Here is a 24,377-nt window from a genome sequence, read left to right as displayed (position 1 = left end):
CCAGGGGATTCCCATTCCAGTCCATCCCAGCCCCTCCCAGTATAAACCAGTTCCCTTTTAACCCCAAAATCCCCATTTTTCACCCTAAAACCACCCCGTTTTCTCCTCCCAGTCCCTCCCAGTATAAACCAGTATAACCCAGTTCCCTCTTTCACCCCAAAATCCTCATTTTTCGCCCCAAAATCTCCACGTTTTCTCCTCCCAGTCCATCCCAGTTCATCTCAGTCTCTCCCAGTTCCATCCCAGTCCAAACCAGTATAACCCAGTTCCCTTTTAACCCCTAAAATCCCCAATTTTCACCCCAAAACCATGACGATTTTCCCTCCCAGTCCCTCCCAGTTCCCTCCCAGTATAAACCAGTTCCATTTTTCTCCCCAAAATCCCCATTTTTGCCCCCAAAATCCTCATTTTTCTCCCCAAAACCGCCCCGTTTTCTCCTCCCAGTCCCTCCCAGTTCCATCCCAGTCCCCCCCAGTATGTCCCAGTTCAATCCCAATTCCATCCCAGTATAAACCAGTATAAACCAGTTCCCTTTTAACCCTAAAACTCCCATTTTTGTCCCCAAAATCCCCATTTTTCACCCCAAAACCACCCCGTTTTCTCCTCCCAGTCCCTCCCAGTCCCTCCCAGTACAAACCAGTTCCCCCCCAGTACGAATCGGGGCTTTTTATTTCGTATCAAAGGTGGTTAAAAGGTTATTTACAAGCCACACCCCCGGCGGTGGGCGTGGCTCCGGCAGGCCACGCCCACCTCGTCCCTTCTTCATCACCCCTCCCCCTCCCCTCCCCTCCCCCACCCTTGTGCATTTTTTTGGGGACATCCGGTCGCCCCTCCCCCACCCCTGGCCCCTCCCCCACCCCGAATCTCCTTAAATGGCTTTGAGTGGATTGGTGGGCGGGGCTTGGGGAGTGGGCGGGGCTTCCCCAAAATTGGCCCCAAAATTTGCCCAAATTGCCCCCAAAATTTGCCCCAAATTGTCCCCAAATTGGCCCCAGAATTTGCCCAAATTGCCCCAAAATTTGCCCCAAATTGGCCCAAAATTGGCCCCAGAATTTGCCCAAATTGGCCCAAAATTTGCCCAAATTGGCCCAAAATTGGCCCCAAAATTTGCCCCAATTTGCCCCAAAATTTACCCAAAAATTCTCCAAGTTGACCCCAAATTTTGCCCCAAGTTGGCCCCAAATTTTGCCCAAATTTGCCCCAAAATTTGCCCCAAAATTGGCCCAAAATTGGCCCCAAAATTTGCCCAAATCGTCCCCAAGTTGTCTTCAAGTTGACCCCAAATTTTGCCCAAAAATTCTCCAAGTTGACCCCAAATTTTGCCCCAAGTTGACCCAAATTTTGCCCCAAATTTTGCCCAAATTGGCCCCAAATTTGCCCCAAAATTTGCCCCAATTTGCCCCAAATTTTGCCCCAAGTTGACCCAAAATTTGCCCAAATTTGCCCCAAAATTTGCCCCAATTTGCCCCAAAATTTGCCCAAATTGTCCCCAAGTCGACCCCAAAGTTTGCCCAAATTGGCCCAAATGTGCCCCAAATTTTGCCCAAGTTCTCCCCAAATTTTGCCCAAAACTGTCCCCAAGTTGTCACCAAATTGTCCCCAAGTTTTGCCCAAATTTTGCCCCAATTTGCCCCAAATTTTGCCCAAATTGTCCCCAAGTTGGCCCCAAATTTTGCCCAAATTGGCCCCAAATTGTCCCAAAAATTGGCCCAAACTGACCCCAAGTTGTCCCCAAGTTGACCCCAAATTTTGCCCAAAAATTCTCCAAGTTCACCCCAAATTTGCCCAAATTGTCCCCAAATTATCTCAAATCTGACTCCAAATTATCCCCAAATTGTCCCAAATTTTGCGCAAATTTTGCCCAAGTTGTCCCCAAATTGTCCCCAAATTTTGCCCAAATTGTCACCAAGCTGTCCCCAAATTGCCCCAAAATTATCTCCAATTTGTCCTCAAATTGTCCCCAAATTACCTCAAATTTCACCCTAAATTGTCCCAAATTTTGCCCAAATTATCCCAAATTTTGCCCAAATTGTCCCCAAATTATCTCAAATTTGACCCCAAATTGTCTCAAAATTGGCCCAATTTATCCCCAAATTGTCCCCAAATTATCTCCACTTTGTCTTTAAATTGTCCCCAAATTGTCCCAAAATTTGCCCAAATTTTGCCCAAACCATCCCCAACCTCTCCCACCCCACCCCAGCGACGTCCCCAACTGTCCCCAACTGTCCCCAACTTGTCTCCAAATTGTCCCCAATTTTGCCCAAATTATCTCCAAGGTGTCCCCAAAATTTGCCCAAATTGTCACCAAATTGTCCCAAAATTGGCTCCAAATTTGCCCAAATTCGTCCCAAAATTTGCCCAAATTGTCCCCAAGTTGACCCCAAATTTTGCCCAAATTGGCCCAAAATTGTCACCAAGTTGTCCCCAAGTTGACCCCAAATTGTCCCAAAATTTGCCCAAAAATTCTCCAAGTTGACCCTAAATTGTCCCCAAATTTTGCCCAAATTGACCCCAAATTGTCCCAAAATTTGCCCAAATTGTCCCCAAACCATCCCCAACCTCTCCCGCCCCACCCCAGCGACGTCCCCAAGCTGTCCCCAGCTGTCCCCAAGCTGTCCCCAATGTCCCCAACTGTCCCTCCCTCCCTCAGATGAAGAATTCCTCTTTGCGTTTTCCTCCTTCTCCTCCCAGGAAAGCTTCTCGAGCTTCGCCGTGTTCCTCCAGCCCGCTGGCCTCGTGCGTCAGGTAGGAGCCTGGGGACATTGGGGACATTGGGGACATTGGGGAGGTTGGGGACATTGGGGACAGTTGGGGACATTGGGGACATTGGGGAGGTTGAGATTTGGGGGATTTTGTTGGGATTTTTTAGGATTTTTGGGGGATTTTTTGTGATTTTTTGGGGATTTTTTGCGATTTTTGGGGGATTTTTTATGATTTTGGGGGGAATTTTGATGATTATTGGGGGATTTTTGGTGATTTGGGGACATTGGGGACAGTTGGGGACATTGGGGACATCGGGGAGGTTGAGATTTGGGGGATTTTGTGGGGAATTTTTATGATTTTTGGGGGATTTTTGACGATTTTTGGGGAATTTTTGATGATTTTTGGGGACGTTGGCGACATCGAGAGGATTTGGGGACATTTGGGGACATTAAGGACATTCCCCTCCCATTCCCCACAAGCCCCACCCACTTCCCACAAGCCCCGCCCACTCCCCATCAAACCCCTCCCCCTTTCCCCCAAGCCACGCCCATTCTAACCACCACACCCACTTCCCCATAAGCCACGCCCCTTTTTGGAAACCACGTCCCATTTCTGGGTAGCCACACCCCCTTTCCAAGTAGCCACACCCATTTTGGGGAGGCCACACCCTTTTCCCGGGTAGCCACACCCCCTTTCCAGGTAGCCACGCCCCTTTTGTGAAGCCACACCCCTTTCCGAGTAGCCACACCCCTTTCCGGAAAGCCACACCCCCTTTCCAGGTAGCCTCCCCCTGTTTTGAGCAAGCCACGCCCCTTTTGGGAAGCCACGCCCCTTTCCCGGGTAGCCACGCCCCTTTCCCGGGAAACCACGCCCATTTCCGGCTAACCACGCCCCATTTTTGGAAGCCACGCCCACCTTTCTGCCGGACGGAGCACCACACCAAGGCGCCCAATAGGAGGAGGAGGAGGAAGACGAGCAGCGCCAAAGCTCCGCCCACCACTGCGAACGGCCCCGCCCCCTGCGCCGCCACCACCGCCCCGGGGTCTGCCGGGTGGGGACAGGTGTGTCACCAGGTGTGTGACAGGTGTGTGACAGGTGTGGCACCTCAGGTGTGTGACAGGTGTGTCACCTGTGTCACCTCAGGTGTGTCACCAGGTGTGTGACAGGTGTGGCACTTCAGGTGTGTGAGGACAGGTGTGTGACAGGTGTGTCACCTCAGGTGTGTGACAGGTGTGGCACCTGGGTCACCTCAGGTGTGTCACCTCAGGTGTGTCACAGGTGTGTGACAGGTGTGGCACCTCAGGTTTGTCACCTGTGCCACCTGACCTCAAGTGTGTCATCTGTGTCACCTGAGGTGTGTGACAGGTGTGTCACCTCAGGTGGGTGATAGGTGTGTCATCAGGTGTGTGACAGGTGTGTCACCTGTGTCATCTCAGGTGTGTCACCTGTGTCACCTCACCTCAGGTGTGTCACCTCAGGTGTGGGTCACCTGTGTCACCTGACCTCAGATGTGTCATCTGTGTCACCTGAGGTGTGTGACAGGTGTGTCACCAGGTGTGTCACCTCAGGTGTGTCACCTGTGTCACCTCACCTCAGGTGTGTCACCTCAGGTATGTGACACATAGGTGTGTCCCCAGGTGTGTCAGGTATTCCCAGGTGTCCCCAAATGTGTCCCCAGGTGTGTCCCCAGGTGTGTCCCACTCATCCCAGGTGTGTCCCCAGGTGTCACAGGTGTCCCCAGGTGTGTCCCACCTGTCTCAGGTGTGTCCCCAGGTGTGTCAGGTATTCCCAGGTGTCCCAAGTCTGTCCCCAAGTGTCCCAAATGTGTCCCCAAGTATACAAAATGTGTTCCCAGGTGTGTCCCACCTGTCCCCACCTGTCCCAGGTGTGTCCCCAGGTGTGTCAGGTATTCCCAGGTGTCCCAAATGAGTCCCAAATGTGTCCCGAAATGTCCCCAATGTGTCCCAAATGTGTCCCGAAGTGTCCCAAACGTGTCCCCAGGTGTGTCCCACCTGTCCCAGGTGTGTCCCCAGGTGTGTCACTCACCATACACCACGAGCACGTAGGCGTCAGACGCCCTGCCGTGTGCGTTGCCCACGTGACAGCTGTAGGTCCCGTTGTCCCCAAGGTGTCCCCAAGGTGTCCCCAAGGTGTCCCCAGGTGTGTCCCAAATGTGTCCCACCTGTCCCAGGTGTCTCCCCAGGTGTGTCAGGTATTTCCAGGTGTCCAAATGTGTCCCAAATCTGTCCCCAGGTGTGTCATGTGTCCCCAGATGTGTCCTGAAGTGTCCTAAATCTGTCCTCAAGTGTCCCAAATGTGTCCCCAGGTGTGTCCCACCTGTCCCAGGTGTGTCCAGGTGTGTCCCCAGGTGTGTCAGGTGTCCCAAATGAGTCCCAAAGTGTCCCAAATGTGTCCTGAAGTGTCCCAAACATGTCCCCACCTGTCCCAGGTGTGTCCCCAGGTGTGTCAGGTGTCCCCAGATGTGTCCTGAAGTGTCCCAAATGTGTTTTGAAGTGTCCCAAATCTGTCCCGAAATGTCCCCAAGTGTCCCAAATGAGTCCCAAATGTGTCCCAAATCTGTCCCCAAGTATCCCCAGGTGTCCCCACCTTTCCCAGGTGTCCCCAGGTGTGTCCCCATGTATTCCAGGTGTCCCCAGGTGTGTCACAGGTGTGTCTCAGGTGTCCCCAAATGTGTCCCAAATGTGTCCTTATGTATTCCAGGTGTCCCAAATGTGTCCCCAGGTGTGTCCCACCTGTCCCAGGTGTGTCCCCAGGTGTGTCAGGTATTCCCAGGTGTCCCAAATGAGTCCCAAATCTGTCCCCAAGGTGTCCCCAAGGTGTCCCCAGGTGTCCCCAAACATGTCCCCAGGTGTGTCCCACCTGTCCCCACCTGTCCCAGGTGTCCCCAGGTGTGTCACACTCACCATACACCACGAGCACGTAGGCGTCAGACGCCCTGCCGTGTGCGTTGCCCACGTGACAGCTGTAGGTCCCGTTGTCCCCAAGGTGTCCCCAGGTGTGTCCCCAACGTGTCCCCATGTATTCCAGGTGTCCCCAGGTGTCAAAAATGAGTCCCAAATGTGTCCCAAGGTGTGTCCCACCTGCCCCAGGTGTGTCCCATTGTCCCCAAGGTGTTCCCAGGTGTGTCCCCAGGTGTGTCAGGTATTCCCAAGTGTCCCAAATGTGTCCCAAATGTGTCCCCAGGTATTCCCACTCATCCCAGGTGTGTCCCCAGGTGTGTCCCACCTGTCTCAGGTGTGTCCCCAGGTGTGCCAGGTATTCCCAGGTGTCCCAAATGTGTCCCTAACGGTCCCAAATGTGTCCTGAAGTGTCCCAAATGTGTCCCCAGGTGTGTCCCAAATGTGTCCCCATGTACTCCAGGTGTCCCCAGGTGTGTCCCACCTGTCTCAGGTGTGTCCCCAGGTGTGTCAGGTATTCCCAGGTGTCCCAAATGTGTCCCAAATATGTCCCCAAGTGTCCCAAATCTGTCCCCACCTGTCCCAGGTGTGTCCCCAGGTGTGTCAGGTATTCCCAAGTGTCCCAAATGAGTCCCAAATGTGTCCCCAAGTGTCCCAAATGTGTCCTGAAGTGTCCCAAACGTGTCCCCAGGTATGTCCCACCTGTCCCAGGTGTCCCCAGGTGTGTCACACTCACCATACACCACGAGCACGTAGGCGTCAGACGCCCTGCCGTGTGCATTCCCCACGTGACAGCTGTAGGTCCCGTTGTCCCCAAGGTGTCCCCAGGTGTGTCCCAAATGTGTCCCCAGGTGTGTCACAGGTGTGTCTCAGGTGTCCCAAATGTGTCCTTATGTATTCCAGGTGTCCCAAATGTGTCCCCAGGTGTGTCCCACCTGTCCCAGGTGTGTCCCCAGGTGTGTCAGGTATTCCCAGGTGTCCCAAGTCTGTCCCCAAGTGTCCCAAATGTGTCCCAAATGAGTCCCAAAAGTGTCCCCAAGTGTCCCCAAATGTGTCCTGAAGTTTCCCAAATGTGTCCCCAGGTGTGTCAGGTATTCCCAGGTGTCCCAAATGTGTCCCAAATGTGTCTTTAGGTATGTCAGGTGTCCCCAAGTGTCCCCAAATGTGTGCCAAAGTGTCCCAAACCATCCCCAAACATGTCCCCAGGTGTGTCCCACCTGTCCCAGGTGTGTCCCCAGGTGTGTCAGGTATTCCCAGGTGTCCCAAATGTGTCCCAAATCTGTCCCAAATGTGTCCCCAAGTGTCCCAAATGTGTCCCAAAGCATCTCAAATGTGTCCCAAATCTGTCCCCAAGTATCCCCAGGTGTGTCCCACCTGTCCCAGGTGTGTCCCCAGGTGTGTCACAGGTGTCCCCACCTGTCCCAGGTGTGTCACTCACCATACACCACGAGCACATACGCGTCAGACGCCCTGCCGTGGGCATTCCCCACGTGACAGCTGTAGGTCCCGTTGTCCCCAAGGGCCAGCGCCGGCAGGGTCAGCCGGTCACCCTCCAGCCGCGCTCTGGCCGGCAGCGACTCGTTCCCGCGGCTCCAGGCCACCTCCGTGGGGCTGGGGACAGGGGGTGGCACCTGGTGTCACCTGGGTGTCACCTGGGTGTCACCTGAGTGTCACCTGAGTGTCACCTGGGGTGACCTGGGGTCACCTGGTGTCATTGAAATGTCACCTGGTGTCATCTAGGTGTTGCTTGGTGTCACCTGGTGTCACCTGGTGTCACCTGAGTGTCACCTGGGGTGACCTGGTGTCATCTAGGTGTTACCTGGTGTCACCTGGGTGTCACTTGGGGTGACCTGGTGTCACCGAAATGTCACCTGGTGCCACCTGGGTGTCATCTGAGTGTCACCTGGTGTCACCTGGCATCACCTGGTGTCATCTAGGTGTCACCTGGGTGTCAGCTGGTGTCACCTGGGTGTCACCTGAGTGTCACCTGAGTGTCACCTGGGTGTCACCTGGGTGTCACCTGGTGTCATTGAAATGTCACCTGGTGTCACCTGGTGTCATCTAGGTGTCACCTGGTGTCACCTGGGGTGACCTGGTGTCACTGAAATGTCACCTGAGTGTCACCTGGTGTCATTGAAATGTCACCTGGTGTCACCTGGGTGTCACCTGGGGTGACCTGGTGTCATCTAGGTGTTACTTGGTGTCACCTGGTGTCACCTGGTGTCAGCTGGGGACACTAAAATGTCACCTGAGTGTCACCTGGTGTCACCTGAGTGTCACCTGAGTGTCACCTGAGTGTCACCAAAATGTCACCTGGTGTTATCTAGGTGTCAGCTGGTGTCAGCTGGGGTCATCTAGGTGTTACTTGGTGTCATCAAAATGTCACCTGATGTCACCTGGTGTCATCTGGTGTCACCTGAGTGTCACGGAAATGTCACCTGGGGACAGCGAAATGTCACCTGGTGTCACCAAAATGTCACCTGAGCATCACCAGGTGTCACTTGGTGTCACCTGGTGTCACCTGAGCATCACCAGGTGTCACCAGATGTCACCTGGTGTCACCTGGATGTCACCTGGTGTCACTTGAGTGTCACCTGGGCATCACCTGGTGTCACCTGACTGTCACCAAAATGTCACCTATTGTCACCTCTTGTCACCTGTCTGTCCCCAGGTGCGTCACTCACCGCGGGTTGCCGTTGACGGCGCAGGTGAGGACCAAGGTGTCACCTTCCCGCAGGACGCTCTGCGACGGGTGGATTCGGGCCGAGGGCGGGTCTGGGGACAGGGGCGGGTGGCACTCGGTGACAAGGCGGTGGCACCTGGGTCACCTGTGGTGTCACCTGTGTCACCTGTGATGTCACCTGTGGCACCTGTGGTGGCATTTGTGTCACCTGTGGCACACCTGGTGGCACCTGGGATGTCACCTGTGTCACCTGGGAGCCTCCGGTGGCACCTGGTGGCACCTCAGTGTCACCTGTCCCCGTGTCCCCAGTTCCTCCCAGTATAAACCAGTATAAACCAGTTCCTCCCAGTATAAACCAGTATAAACCAGTTCATCCCAGTATAAACCAGTTCCCTTTTAACCCCTAAAACTCCCATTTTCCACCCAAAATCCCCATTTCTCACCCCAAAACCTCCCCATTTCCCCCTCCCAGTCCCTCCCAGTTCCATCCCAGTATAAACCAGTACAAACCAGTTCCCTTTTAACCCCTAAAACTCCCATTTTCACCCCTAAAATCCCAATTTTTCCCCCCAAAATCCCCATTTTCCACCCCAAAACCACCCCGTTTTCTCCTCCCAGTCCCTCCCAGTATATCCCAGTTCATTCCCAGTTCCATCCCAGTTCCCTCCCAGTATAAACCAGTTCCATTTTAACCCCTAAAACTCCCATTTTTCACCCCAAAATCCTTACTTTCCACCCCAAAACCTCCCCGTTTTCTCCTCCCAGTCCCTCCCAGTTCCCTCCCAGTATAAACCAGTATAAACCAATTCCCTTTTAACCCCTAAAACTCCCATTTTCTCCCCTAAAATCCCAATTTTTCACCCCAAAATCCCCATTTTTCACCCCAAAACCATCCCATTTCCCCCTCCCAGTCCATCCCAGTCCCATCCCAGTACAAACCAGTATAAACCAGTTCCTTTTTAACCCCCAAAACTCTGATTTTCCCTCCTAAAACTCCCATTTTCCACCCCAAAACTCCCATTTTTCACCCCAAAACCACCCCATTTCCCCCTCCCAGTCCCTTCCAGTTCCCTCCCAGTTCCATCCCAGTATAAACCAGTACAAACCAGTTCCCTTTTAACCCTTAAACTTCCATTTTCCACCCCTAAAATCCCCATTTTTCACCCCAAAACTGTCGCATTTTCTCCTCCCAGTCCCTCCCAGTCCATTCCCAGTCCCTCCCAGTATAAACCAGTATAAACCAATTCCCTTTTAACCCCTAAAACTCCCATTTTCTCCCCTAAAATCCCAATTTTTCCCCCCAAAATCTCCATTTTTCACCCCAAAACCACCCCATTTCCTCCTCCCAGTCCCTCCCAGTATAAACCAGTTCATTCCCAGTTCCCTCCCAGTTCATCCCAGTTCCCTTTTAACCCCTAAAACTCCCATTTCCCACCCCAAAATCCTCATTTTTCACCCCAAAACCTCCCCGTTTTCTCCTCCCAGTTCCCTCCCAGTCCCTCCCAGTCAATCCCAGTTCAATCCCAGTATAAACCAGTTCCCTTTTAACCCCTAAAACCCCAATTTTCATCTCTAAAACTCCCATTTTCCACCCCAAAATCCCCATTTTTCACCCCAAAACCACCCCATTTTCTCCTCCCAGTCCCATTCAAGTCCCTCCCAGTCCCTCCCAGTATAAACCAATTCCCTTTTAACCCCTAAAACTCCCATTTTCTCCCCTAAAATCCCAATTTTTCACCCCAAAACTGTCGCGTTTTCCCCTCCCAGTATATCCCAGTTCCATCCCAGTTCCATCCCAGTTCCATCCCAGTATAAACCAGTTCCCTTTTAACCCCTAAAATCCCAATTTTTCCCCCCAAAATCCCCATTTTTCACCCCAAAACCACACCATTTCCCCCTCCCAGTCCCTCCCAGTTCCCTCCCAGTACAAACCAGTACAAACCACTTCCCTTTTAACCCTTAAATTCCCATTTCCCACCCCAAAATCCTCATTTTTCACCCCAAAACCACCCCGTTTTCCCCTCCCAGTCCCTCCCAGTCCCTCCCAGTTCCCTCCCAGTTCCCTCACACTGCACGTCCAGCATGTACTGGGTCTGTCGCCGCTGTCCCCTGCCCAGGGCGGGGTGGGTGGCCTCGCAGGTGACGATGGCGCCGTGGTCGCGGCGCTCCACGCGCAGCCGCAGCACGCTGCGCTGCCAGAACACCTTCCCGTCCTGCCGGTGGCTGCTGTGCCCTTGGGGACAGTTGGGGACAGTTGGGGACATCAGGGAGGTTGAGATTTGGGGGATTTTGTTGGGATTTTTTGTGATTTTTGGGGGATTTTTTGGGATTTTTTTGCGATTTTTTGGAGATTTTTTGCGATTTTTTGGATGATTTTTGGATGATTTTTTGATGATTTTTGGTGATTTTTGGTGATTTGGGGACATTGGGGACAGTTGGGGACGTCGGGGAGGTTGAGATTTGGGGGATTTTTGATGATTTTTGGGGGATTTTTTGTGATTTTTTGCGATTTTTTTGCGATTTTTGGTGATTTGGGGGCATTGAGGATGTTGGGGATTTGGGGACATTGGGGACAGTTGGGGACAGTTGGGGACATCAGGGGGATTGGGGATGTTGGGATTTTGTTGGGATTTTGTTGGGATTTTTTGGGATTTTTTGGGATTTTTTGAGATTTTTTGGGATTTTTTTGATGATTTTTGGTGATTTTTGGTGATTTTTGGTGATTTTTGGTGATTTGGGGACATTTGGGGACAGTTGGGGACGTCAGGGAGGTTGAGATTTGGGGGATTTTTGATGATTTTTGGGGGATTTTTGGTGATTTTTGTGGATTTTTTGCGATTTTTTTGCGATTTTTGTGCGATTTTTGGTGATTTGGTGATTTGGGGACATTGAGGATGTTGGGGATTTGGGGACATTGGGGACAGTTGGGGACAGTTGGGGACATCAGGGGGATTGGGGATGTTGGGATTTTTTGTGATTTTTTTGGATTTTTTGCGATTTTTTGCGATGTTTTTGAGATTTTTTGCGATTTTTTAGATGATTTTTTGAGATTTTTTGCGATTTTTTAAATGATTTTTGATGATTTTTGGTGATTTGGGGACATTGGGGACAGTTGGGGACATTGGGGACAGTTGGGGACGTCGGGGAGGTTGAGATTTGGGGGATTTTTGGTGATTTTTGGGGGATTTTTGGCGATTTTTTTGGATTTTTTGCGATTTTTTGCGATTTTTTGGATGATTTTTGGTGATTTTTGGTGGTTTGGGGACATTGGGGACAGTTGGGGACGTTGGGGACACTGAATGCCATCAGTGCTACTGTCACCAGCTAGGCCTTGTAAGGGTCCCCAAATGTCCCCAATATCAATGTCCCCAATATATTGGGGACAATAACGATGTCCCCAATGTCCCCAAATGTCCCAAATATCCCAAATATCTCAAATGTCCCCAAATGTCCCCAACATCCCCAATATCCCAAATATCCCCAAATCCCCCCAATGTCCCCAAATGTCCCCAAAGTCCCCCACATCCCCACAATGTCCCCAAATATCTCCAATCCCCACAATGTCCCCAACATCCCAAATGTCCCCAGATGTCCCCAAACTGTCACATTTACCTGCCAGCTCCCTCCTGTCGCGATACCAGCGCAGTGTCGCCAATGTCCCCAATGTCCCCAAATCCCCCAAATATCCCCAATGTCCCCAAAATCCCAAAAGTCCCCAAACCCCCAAATCTCCCCCAAATCTCCCCAAAAATGTCACTTCTTACCTGCCAGCTTCTGTCCTGTTGCGATACTAGCGCAGTGTCTCTACGTTCCTAAATCCCTAATATCCTAAATTATCCTAAATCTCTGCACCTCTAATGTCTCCAATGTCCCTAAATCTCAAAATCCCTAATCCCCTAATGTCTCCTAAATCTCCCAATGTCCCCAAATGTCCCCAAATGTCACACTTTTACCCGCCAGCTCCCTCCTGTCGCGATACCAGCGCAGTGTCGCCACGTCCCTAAATCCCCAAACGTCCCTTAATGTCTCCTTTGGGTCAACCCTAAATCTCCCAATCTCATCCCCCAAATCCCCCAAATCCCACCAATGTCCCCAAACGTCCCCAAGCTGTCACTCACCCGCCAGCTCCCTCCTGTCGCGATACCAGCGCAGTGTCGCCAGGGGGCGCGCGCGAGGCACGAGGCAGCTCAGCTCCACCTCCCCCCCCTCGACTGCCAGCGCGGTGGCTTCGACCAGCGGCGGCTCGGGTGGCACTGGGGACAATGGGGACAATGGGGACATTGGGGACATTCAGGACAATGGGGACATTGGGGACAATGGGGGGATTGGGGACATTGGGGATGTTGGGGACAGTGGGGACATTGGGGACAATGGGGGTGTTGGCGGCTCGGGTGGCACTGGGGACAATGGGGACATTAATGGGGACATCGGGGACATTGGGGGATTTGGGGACACTGGGGATATTTGGGATATTGGGGATATTTGGGGACATTGGGGACAATGGGGGTGTTGGGGGCTCGGTTGGCACTGGGGACAATGGGGACAGTGATGGGGACATTGGGGATGTTGGGGACATTGGGGATATGGAGACATTGGGGACATTTGGGGACACTGGGGACATTGGGGGGACTGGGGACATTAGGGACATTGGGGACATTTGGGATTTGGGGACATTAATGGCCATTTGGGGACAATGGGGACATTGGGGACGTTGGGGACATTGAGGACATTGTTGGGGACAATGGGGACATCGAGGGGATTTTGGGACATTTGGGGACATTTGGGGACATTGGTGAAGCACACTCGGTGTCCCCAAGTGTCCCCAGGTGTCCCCAGGTGTCCCCAGGTGTCCCCAAGGCCAGGCAGGTGACACCAGGATGTGGCTTCGGGTGACATGGCGAGGTGGCCGCGGCACAGGAAGTGACAACCACGACTTCCTCTGTGTCCCCAAATGTCCCCAGATGTCCCCAGGTGTGTCCCTGACCCTCCCAGGTGTCCCCAGGTGTCCCCAGGTGTCCCCAAAAAGCCACCAAGATCCCATTTTGGGTCAAATTTCCACCTCACCCTTGTGTCCCCAAATGTCCCTAACTATCCCAAAATGTCCCCAACTGTCCCTAGATGTCCCTAACTGTCCCCAAGGTGTCCCAGGTGTGTCCCTGACCCTCCCAGGTGTCCCCAAGGTGGTCAAAAAGCAACCAAGACCTCATTTTGGGTCAAATTTCCACCTCACCCCTTAATCCCCAACTGTCCCCAACTATTCCAAAATGTCCCTAATTATCCCTAACTGTCCCCAACTGTCCCCAGATGTCCCCAAAGTGTCCCCAAGCCCTACCCAGCACGGTGAGTGTGGCGATCTGGTGGTGAGTGTCGTCGGCGTAGAGCTGACAGAAATATCCTCCCTCGTCCCTAACTGTCCCCAAACTGTCCCCAAAGTGTCCCTAACTATCCCAAACTATCCCAAACTGTCCCCAACTGTCCCCAGGTGTCCTCAGGTGTCCCCAGGTGTGTCCCTGACCCTCCCAGGTGTCCCCAGATGTCCCCAAAAAGCCACCAAGATCTCCTTTTGGGTCAAATTTCCATCTCACCCTTATGTCCCCAACTGTCCTCAACTATCCCAAACTGTCCCTAATTATCCCTAAGTGTCCCAAACTGTCCCCAAATGTCCCCAGGTGTGTCCCTGACCCTCCCAGATGTCCCCAAGGAGGTCAAGATGTCACCAAGATCTCATTTTTGGTGGCATTTTCACCCCACCTTTGTGTCCCAAAATGTCCCTAATTATCCCAAACTGTCCCCAACTGTCCCCAGATGTCCCCAAAGTGTCCCCAAGCCCTACCCAGCACGGTGAGGGTGGCGATCTGGTGGTGAGTGTCGTCGGCGTAGAGCTGACAGAAATATCCTCCCTCGTCCCTAACTGTCCCCAAACTGTCCCCAAACTGTCCCTAATTATCTCAAACTGTCCCTAACTGTCCCAAACTGTCCCCAAATGTCCCTAACTGTCTTCAGGTGTCCCCAGGTGTGTCCCTGACCCTCCCAGGTGTCCCCAGGTGTCCCCAAGGTGGTCAAGATGTCACCAAGACCTCATTTTGGGTGGAATTTCCACCTCACCCTTATGTCCCCAAATGTCCCAAACTGTCCCAAAATGTCCCCAACTGTCCCTAAATGTCCCTAACTGTCTTCAACTGTCCCCAGGGGTGTCCCTGACCCTCCCAGGTGTCCCCAAGGTGGTCAAAAGGCCACCAAGATCCCATTTTGGGTCAAATTTCCACCTCACCCCTTAATCCCCAACTATCCCAAACTGTCCCTAATTATCCCAAACTGTCCCAAACTGTCCCCAAATGTCCCCAAATGTCCCCAGGTGTCCCCAGGTGTGTCCCTGACCCTCCCAGGTGTCCCCAGATGTCCCCAAAAAGCCACCAAGATCTCCTTTTGGGTCAAATTTCCATCTCATCCCTTTACCGCCAACTGTCCCAAAATGTCCCTAATTATCCCTAATTACCCCTAAATGTCCCCAGATGTCCCCAAAGTGTCCCCAAGCCCTACCCAGCACGGTCAGTGTGGCGATCTGGTGGTGAGTGTCGTCGGCGTAGAGCTGACAGAAATATCCTCCCTCGTCCCTAACTGTCCCCAAACTGTCCCCAAACTGTCCCTAACTATCCCTAACTGTCCCCAACTGTCCCCAGCTGTCCTCAGGTGTCCCCAGGTGTGTCCCTGACCCTCCCAGGTGTCCCCAGATGTCCCCAAAAAGCCACCAAGATCTCATTTTGGGTCAAATTTCCACCTCACCCTTGTGTCCCCAAATGTCCCTAACTGTCCCTAATTATCCCCAACTGTCCCCAAATGTCCCCAGATGTCCCCAGGTGTGTCACAGGTGTCCCCAGGTGTCCCCAAAGAGATCAAGATGCCACCAAGAGCTCATTTTTGGTGGAATTTCCACCTCACCCCTTAATCCCCAACTGTCCCCAAACTGTCCCTAATTATCCCAAACTATCCCAAACTGTCCCCAACTGTCCCCAGATGTCCCCAAACTGTCCCCAAGCCCTACCCAGCACGGTGAGTGTGGCGATCTGGTGGTGAGTGTCGTCGGCGTAGAGCTGACAGAAATATCCTCCCTCGTCGTCCAGCCGAGCTCTGGCCAGCCTGAGGCGCAGGCGGCGCCGGCTGAACTCGGCCAGCTCGAAACGCTCGTCCTTCAGCGCTGGGGACAGGGACAGGAGTGTCACCAGGGGGTCACAGTGTCACCCAGGGGTCGTTTGTGGCACCCAATGGTCATTTATGGGTCATTTTTGGGTCATTTTTGGCACCTTTTGGTCATTTTTGGGTCATTTTTGGCACCAAAAGACCTCCAAGGTCACCTCCAGGTCATCCTTCAGCGCTGGGGACAGTGGGGACAGGGACAGGAGTGTCACCAGGGGGTCACAGTGTCACCCAGGGGTCGTTTGTGGCACCCTTTGGTCATTTATTGGTCATTTTTGGCACCTTTTGGTCATTTATAAGTCATTTTTGGCACCTTTTGGTCACTTTTGGGTCATTTTTGGCATCTAAACATCACCAAGGTCACCCCCAGGTCATCCTTCAGGGCTGGGGACAATGACAGGAGTGTCACCAGGGGGTCACAGTGTCACCCAGGGGTCGTTTGTGGCACCCAATGGTCATTTATGGGTCATTTCTGGCACCTTTTGGTCATTTATAAGTCATTTTTGGCACCTTTTGGTTACTTTTGGGTCATTTTTGGCATCTAAACATCACCAAGGTGATCTCTGGTTTGTGCTTCAGGGTTGGGGACAATGACAGCAGTGTCACCGGTGTCACCAGAGGTCATTTATGGGTCATTTATGGCACCCATTGGTCATTTTTGGCACCCATTGGTCACTTATTGGTCATTTTTGGGTCATTTTTGGCACCTTTTGGTCACTTTTAAGTCATTTTTGGCGCCCAAAGACCACCAAGGTCACCCCTGGTTTGTCCTTCAGGGTTGGGGACAATGACAGGAGTGTCACCTGTGTCACCAGGGGTCATTTATGGGTCATTTATGGCACCCATTGGTCATTTTTGGCACCCATTGGTCACTTATTGGTCATTTTTGGGTCATTTTTGGCACCTTTTGGTCACTTTTGGGTCATTTTTGGCACCCAAAGACCACCAAGGTCACCTCTGGTTTGTCCTTCAGGGTTGGGGACAATGACAGGAGTGTCACCAGGGGGTCACAGTGTCACCCTGAGGCCACCAAGGTGTCACCGTGGAGCGCCAATGTCCCCAAAGTGTCCCCAAATCACCAAAAATCATCAAAAATCCCCCAAAAATCATCAAAAATCCCCCAAAAATCACAAAAAATCCCAACAAAATCCCCCAAATCTCAACCTCCCCACTGTCCCCCAATGTCCCCAAATGTCCCTAATATCCCCAAATCCCCAAATGTCCCCAACATCCCCAATGTCCCCAAATCACCAAAAATCACCAAAAATCACCAAAAATCCCCCAAAAAATCGCAAAAAATCCCCAAAAATTGCTAAAAATCACAAAAAATCCCAACAAAATCCCCCAAATCTCAACGTCCCCAACCTCCCCACTGTCCCCTATTGTCCCCAATGTCCTCAATGTCCCCAAATGTCCCCAATGTCCCCAAATCACCAAAAATCGCCAAAAATCACAAAAAATCCCCAAAAATCGCTAAAAATCCCCCAAAAATCCCCAAAAATCACAAAAAATCCCAACTAAATCCCAACATCCCCAATGTCCCCAAATATCCCCAAATCCCCAAATGTCCCCAATGTCCCATTTATCCCCAATGTCCCCAATGTCCCCAAATCACCAAAACTCACCAAAAATCATCAAAAATCACCAAAAATCCCCAAAAAAATCGCAAAAAATCCCCAAAAAAACCCCCAAAATCACCAAAAATCCCAACAAAATCCCCCAAATCTCAACGTCCCCACTGTCCCCAAATGTCCCCAATGTCCCCAAATCCCCAAATGTCCCCAAATCACCAAAAATCCCCAAAAATCCCCAAAAAATCCCCAAAAAATCCCCAAAAATTGCTAAAAATCCCCCCAAAATCACCAAAAATCCCCAAAAAAACCCCAAAATCACAAAAAATCCCAACAAAATCCCCTAAATCTCAATGTCCCCAACATCCCCACGATGTCCCCAGATGTCCCCAGTTGTCACCTCGGGTGCCGTTGAAGAACAGGGTCTGCCTGGCCGGGTTCTGGATGACGACGATGGATCCGTCATAGCTGTGCAGGTGACAAGTGATCTCGGCGGTGCCACCCTCCAGCACGGTGACATTCTCGGCCTGCACCTCCTGGGTGACACCTGGGGACATTGGGGACATCATGGGGACATTGGGGACATTGGGGATTTGGGGACATTAATGGGGATTTGGGGACATTTGGGGATTTGGGGATATTGGGGATATTGGGGATTTGGGGACAGTTGGGGACATTGGGGACATTATTGGTGACAAGTGATCTCGGCGGTGCCACCCTCCAGCACGGTGACATTCTCAGCCTGCACCTCCTGGGTGACACCTGGGGACATTGGGGACATTGGGGACATTGGGGACATTGGGGACATTGGGGATATTGAGGGGATTTGGGGACATTAATGGGGATTTGGGGATTTGGGGACATTTGGGGACATTGGGGACATTGGGGACATGGTGGGGATATTGGGGACATTGGGGGGATTTGGGGACATTGGGGACATTGGGGACATTGGGGATATTGGGGATATTTGGGGACATTTGGGGACATTGGGGACATTATTGGTGACAAGTGATCTCGGCGGTGCCACCCTCCAGCACGGTGACATTCTCGGCCTGCACCTCCTGGGTGACACCTGGGGACATTGGGGACATTGGGGACATCATGGGGACATTGGGGACATCATGGGGACATTGGGGATATTGGGGATATCTGGGGGGATTTGGGGACAATTGGGGACATTGGGGATATTGGGGATATTGGGGACATCATGGGGACATTTGGGACATTGGGGACATTGGGGACATTGGGGACATTGGGGACATTTGGGGACATTTGGGGATTTGGGGATATTGGGGATATTGGGGATTTGGGGACAGTTGGGGACATTTGGGGACATTATTGGGGACAAGTGATCTCGGCGGTGCCACCCTCCAGCACGGTGACATTCTCGGCCTGCACCTCCTGGGTGACACCTGGGGACATTGGGGACATTGGGGACATTGGGGACATTGGGGATATTGAGGGGATTTGGGGACATTAATGGGGATTTGGGGATTTGGGGACATTTGGGGACATTGGGGACATTGGGGACATTGGGGATATTGGGGACATTGGGGACATCATTGGGGACATTGGGGACATTGGGGACATTGGGGATATTGAGGGGATTTGGGGACATTAGGGATGTTGGGGACATTAATGGGGATTTGGGGACATTTGGGGACATTTGGGACATTGGGGACATTGGAGACACTGGGGACATTGGGGACATTTAGGGACAGTTGGGGACATTTGGGGACATTATTGGTGACAAGTGATCTCGGCGGTGCCACCCTCCAGCACGGTGACATTCTCGGCCTGGACCTCCTGGGTGAGACCTGGGGACATTGGGGACATCATGGGGACATTGGGGACATCATGGGGATTTGGGGACATTAGGGATTTGGGGACATTAATGGGGATTTGGGGACATTGGAGATTAATGGGAACATTGTGGACATCGTGGGGACAGTGGGACGTTGGGGACATTTGGGGACATTAATGGGGATTTGGGGACATTGGGGATGTTGGGGACATTTGGGGACATTTTGGGATTTGGAGATGTTGGGGACATTTGGGACATTAATGGGGGATTTGGGGACATTGGGGACATCATGGGGACATTGGGGACATTGAGGATAATTGGGGACATTGAGGGATTTGGGGACGTTGGGGACATTGGGGATGTTGGGGACAATGGGGACATTAATGAGGATTTGGGGACATTTGGGGGGATTTGGGACACTGGGGACATCATTGGGGACATTGGGGATTTGGAGACATTTGGGGACATTTGGGATTTGGGGATTTGGGGACATTTGGGGACATTGGGGACGCCCCGGCGTGACGTCACCACACTGTCCCCAACCCCGGCAGTGACGTCATCACCACCGGGGTGTCCCCAACCCCGATGACGTCACCAGGGGGGGTGTCCCCAACCCCGGGAGGTGACAAAAGGTGACAGCGAGAGGTGACGTCACATTCCGCTGAGTCAGCGCAATCCCCTCCCCCCTCCCCCTCCCCAAGGTCACCCCCAAGGTCACTTTGTCCCCAAGCCGGGGAGGTGACAAAGGGACACTTTGTCGCCGCTCTTTGTCACCACTTTGTCACCTCCCCTCCCCCCCAGCCGGCCGGGGGTGGCGCCGAAGGGACAATTGGGGACAATGGAGCTTTTCTGTGTCACCCACGGCTGGGGACAGCGCGGGGTGGCGCCGGGGGGACATCGAGGGGGGTTTGGGGACATCGAGGGGGGTTGGGGACAATGGGGGAGGGGCGAGAATGTCACCCCCGGGGGGTTTGGGGACATCGAGGTGGTGGCAGTGGGGGAGGGGAAGGGGGGGAGGGGAATGTCGCCGGGATTGTCACCCTGAGTGTCACCCGGATTGTCACACCGATTGTCACCCCAAAGGCTGAATGTCACCCCAATTGTCACCCCAATTGTCGCCCCAAATGTCATCCGAATTGTCACCTGAATTGTCACCCTAAATGTCACCTTAAATGCCACCTGAATTGTCACCCCAAAGGCCAGATGTCACCCCGATTGTCACCCCAAATGGCACTTCAGTTGTCACCCGAATTGTGACCCCGACTGTCACCCCGAAGGCCAAATGTCACCCGAAATGTCACCCCAACTGTCACCCCGATTGTCACCCCGATTGTCACCCTAAAAGCCACGCAAATTGTCACCCCAAATGTCGATTGTCACCCCGATTGTCACCCCAAATGCCACTCGAATTGTCACCTCGATTGTCACCCCAAATGTCAACTGTCACGCCAATTGTCACCCTGATTGTCACCCTGAATGCCACCCCGATTGTCACCCCAAATGCCACTCGAATTGTCACCTCAACTGTCACCCCGAATGCCAAATACGACCTCGATTGTCACCCCAAATGCCACCCTGAATGCCACTCGAATTGTCACCCCAACTGCCACCCCAAGTGACAAATATCACCCCAATTGTCACCCTAATGCCACCTGAATTGTCACCCCGATTATCACCCCAATTGTCACCCCAAATGCCACCCTAAATGTCACCCCAATTGTCACCCCGAATGCCACCTGAATTGCCACCCCAAATGCCAAATGTCACCCTGATTGTCACCCTAAAAGCCACCCGAATTGCCACCCTAAATGTCAATTGTCACCCCCATTGTCCCCTCGATTGTCACCCCGATTGTCACCCCAGATGCCACTTGAATTGTCGCTCTAAAAGCCACTCGAATTGTCACCCCAATTGTCACCCCGAATGCCAAATGTCACCCTGTCACCTCAATTGTCACCTCAATTGTCACCCCAAATGCCAACCCAAATGCCACCCTAAAAGCCACTCGAATTGTCACCCTAAATGCCAAATGTCACCTCAATTGTCACCCCAATTGTCACCCTAAAAGCCACTTGAATTGTCACCCCAATTGCCATCCGAATTGTCACCTCAATTGTCACCCCAAACACCACCCCAAATGCCAAATGTCACCCCGATTGTCACCTCAATTGTCACCCCAAATGCCACCCTAAAAGCCACTTGAATTGTCACCCCAAATGCCAATTGTCACCCCGATTGTCACCCCAAGTGCCACTTGAATTGTCACCCTAAATGTCAATTGTCACCCTAAACGCCAAATGCCACCCTAAATGTCACCCTGACTGTCCCCTTGATTGTCACCCCAATTGTCACCCTAAATGCCAAATGCCACCCTGAGTGTCACCCCGATTGTCACCCTAAAAGCCACTCGAATTGTCACCCCAAATGCCACCTTAAATGCCAAATATTTCCCCAATTGTCACCTCGATTATCACCCTAAATGTCACCCCAAATGTCACCCCAATTGTCACCCCAAATGTCACCCTAAAAGCCATTCGAATTGTCACCCTAAATGCCACCCCAATGCCACCCCAAATGTCACCCCAAATGTCAATTGTCACCTCGATTGTCACCCCAAATGCCACTCGAATCATCACCCCGATTGTCACCCTAAATGTCACCCCAAATGCCAATTGTCACCCCAATTGTCACCTCCATTGTCCCCTCGATTGTCACCCCAGATGCCACTCGAATTGTCACCCCAAATGCCACCTTAATTGTCACCCCGATTGTCACCTGAATGCCAAATGCCACCCCAATGTCACCCCAATTGTCACCCTAAAAGCCACTCGAATTATCACCCCAAATGTCACCCAAAATGCCAAATGCCACCCTAAAAGCCACTCGAATTGTCACCCTAAAGGCCAAATGCCACCCTGAATGTCACCCCGACTGTCCCCTTGATTGTCACCCCGATTGTCACCCCAAATGCCACTTGAATTGTCACCCTAAATGCCACCCCAAATGCCACCCCAAATGTCAATTGTCACCTCAGTTGTCACCCCCATTGTCACCCCAAAAGCCACTCAAATTGTCACCCCAAATGCCACTCGAATTGTCACCCCAATTGTCACCCTGAATGCCAAATATCTCCCCTATTGTCACCCCGATTGTCACCCCAGATGCCACTTGAATTGTCACCCCAAATGCCACCCTAAATGCCAATTGTAACCCCAATTGTCACCTCAGTTGTCACCCCCACTGTCCCCTCAGCCGCTGGCGCCGCTTTGGGCAGGAAGGAGTTAACCCCTTGGGGACACCGCGGGGACATTGGGGGGGGAGGGGGAGGGGCTGCGGCAGAGAATTTGGGAGAAATTTGGGGGAAAATTGGGGGAAAAATTGGGGAGAAATTTGGGGGAAATTTGGGGAAAATTTGGGGAAATTTTGGGGAATTTTGGGGAAAATTTGGGAAAAAATTGGGGAAAAATTGGGGGAAAATTGGGGAAAAATTGGAAAAATTTGGGGGAAAATTGGGGAGAAATTGGGGGAATTTTGGGGGAAAATTTGGGAAAATTTAGGGAGAATTTAGGATCCCAAAAAGGCGATTTTTGGGGTCAAATTTAGGATTTTTGGGGTCGAATTTGGGGTCGAATTGAGGATTTTTGGGGGAGGGGAAGGCGACGGTTTTTGGGATTCCGGAAAGGAGATTTTTGGGGTCAAATTTAGGATTTTTGGGGAGAAAGAGGCAATTTTGGGGTCGAATTTAGGATCCCAGGGAGGCGATTTTGGGGTTAAATTCAGGATTTTCAAAGCCAAGGAGGCGATTTTGGGGTCGAATTTAGGGTTTTTGGGGTCGAATTTCGGATTTTTGGGGTCGAATTTAGGATTTTTGGGGTCGAATTTCAGATTTTTGGGGAGAAAGAGGCGATTTGGGGGAGAAAGAGGCAATTTCGGGGACGATTTGGGGTCAAATTTCGGATTTTGGGGTCGAATTTAGGATTTTCGGGGAGAAAGAGGCGATTTTGGGGACGATTTGGGGTCAAATTTAGGATTTTCGGGAAGAAAGAGGCGACTTTGGGGTTAAATTTCGGATTTTCGGGGAGAAAAAGGCAATTTCGGGGACGATTTGGGGTCAAATTTGGGATTTTCAAAGCCAACGAGGCGATTTTGGGGTCAAATTTCGGATTTTAGGCTCAAATTTCCTCTTTTAGGCTCAAATCTAACATTTTCAGGCATAAAGAATCCATTCCGAGGACGATTTGGGGTCAAAATTTTGGGGATTTTTCCGCGGCGGGGGGAGGCGATTTCACCTCGGCGATTCCTCCACCATCAACCCGAGCTAAATTCAGGACAAATTTCGGATAAATTTCGGATAAATCCCCCAAATTTTGGGTAAATCCCTCACGATTTTCGGATCAGGAGGAGGAGGAGGGAGGAGGAAGGAGGAGGAGGAGCGAAATGCGGATTTTTTCCGCGGCCGTTCGGAGCATTGCGGATTTGGGGTTTTTAGGGGGTTTTGGGGTATTTTTGGGGTTTTTTGGGGTTTTTTTTTGGGGGGAAACTCACCCCGTCCGGCGGCGCAGAGCAGCAGCAGCGCCGGGAGGAGAGGCGGAGGTTGCATGGCTGCCGAGATTTTCCCACCTGCCGGAGAGATGCTAATGAGATGCTAATGAGATGCGGGAGGGGGCGGGGCTTGGTGGGGAGGGGGAGGGAGGGGAGGGGGTGGGGGAGGGAGGAGGGGGTTTGGGGAGGGGTTTGGGCTCGGGGAGGGATTTTGGGAGGGGATTTGGGGGTTTTGGGAGGGGATTTGGGGGTTTGAGGAGGAATTTGGGATGCTCGGGGAGGAAATTTGGGGATTTCGGGAGGAAATTTGGGGATCTGAGGAGGAAATTTGGGGATTTTAGGGGAAAATTTGGGGATTGCAGGGGGGAAATCCGGGATTTTGGGGGCATTTTGGGGATTTTAGGAAGGAATTTGGGGGTTTTAGGAGGAAATTTGGGGATTCGAGGAAGGAATTGGGGGTTTTTAGGAGGAAATTTGGGGATTTTAGGAGGAAATTTGGGGATTTAGGAGGAAATTTGGGATCGAAGGAGGAAATTTGGGGATTTGAGGAGGAATTTGGGGGTTTGAGGAGGAATTTGGGATGCTCGGGGAGGAAATTTGGGGATTTCGGGAGGAAATTTGGGATCTTATTGGGAAATTTGGGAATTTTGGGGAAAATTTGGGGAAAATTTGGGATTTTGGGGGAATTTGGAAATTTTTGGGAATTTTTTTGGAAATTTGGGAATTTTTGGGGAAAATTTGGGGAAATTTGGGAGTTTTAGGGGAAATTTGGGGATTTTTGGGAATTTTTGGGAAATTTGGGGAAAATTTGGGATTTTTGGGGAAATTTGGGGATTTTGGGGGAAATTTGGGGAAAATTTGTGGAATTTTTTGAGGGAATTTGGGGTTTTGGGAGTTTGAGGGGAAATTTGGGATTTTAGGAGGAAATTTGGGGATTCTGGGGGAATTTGGGATCAGAAGGA

At 51.9% G+C, this 24,377-nt stretch overlaps 1 protein-coding gene and 2 long non-coding RNA genes across 3 annotated transcripts; 1 reads left to right on the top strand and 2 right to left on the bottom strand.

The window, feature by feature from the left end:
* The first annotated feature begins 46 nt into the window (after positions 1 to 46).
* Positions 47 to 9,047, top strand: LOC146423503 (uncharacterized). The gene is made up of 2 exons (XR_014847492.1): positions 47 to 111; positions 8,787 to 9,047. It is a non-coding gene; the product is annotated as an uncharacterized LOC146423503 (long non-coding RNA).
* Positions 2,615 to 23,484, bottom strand: LOC146423502 (cell adhesion molecule 4-like). Its single transcript, XM_085044674.1, has 9 exons — positions 23,419 to 23,484; positions 17,470 to 17,616; positions 15,347 to 15,499; positions 12,423 to 12,557; positions 10,373 to 10,537; positions 8,306 to 8,396; positions 7,060 to 7,232; positions 3,619 to 3,747; positions 2,615 to 2,753 (listed from the first exon to the last, which is right to left on the bottom strand). The coding sequence occupies exons 1-9, from the start codon at positions 23,471 to 23,473 to the stop codon at positions 2,647 to 2,649; spliced, it is 1,155 nt and encodes a 384-aa protein (XP_084900800.1). The 5' UTR covers positions 23,474 to 23,484; the 3' UTR covers positions 2,615 to 2,646.
* On the bottom strand, positions 7,467 to 8,045 carry LOC146423504 (uncharacterized). Its single transcript, XR_014847497.1, has 3 exons — positions 7,987 to 8,045; positions 7,642 to 7,776; positions 7,467 to 7,502 (listed from the first exon to the last, which is right to left on the bottom strand). It is a non-coding gene; the product is annotated as an uncharacterized LOC146423504 (long non-coding RNA).
* Positions 23,485 to 24,377: the final 893 nt, after the last annotated feature.

The sequence above is a fragment of the Lichenostomus cassidix genome, unplaced genomic scaffold, assembly GCF_008360975.1.
Source record: "Lichenostomus cassidix isolate B80296 unplaced genomic scaffold, HeHo_3.0 HiC_scaffold_37, whole genome shotgun sequence".
Lineage (NCBI taxonomy): Eukaryota > Metazoa > Chordata > Aves > Passeriformes > Meliphagidae > Lichenostomus > Lichenostomus cassidix.
The sequence above is the reverse complement of the archived record's forward strand: the minus strand, read 5'-3'. Positions and strand labels throughout refer to the sequence as shown.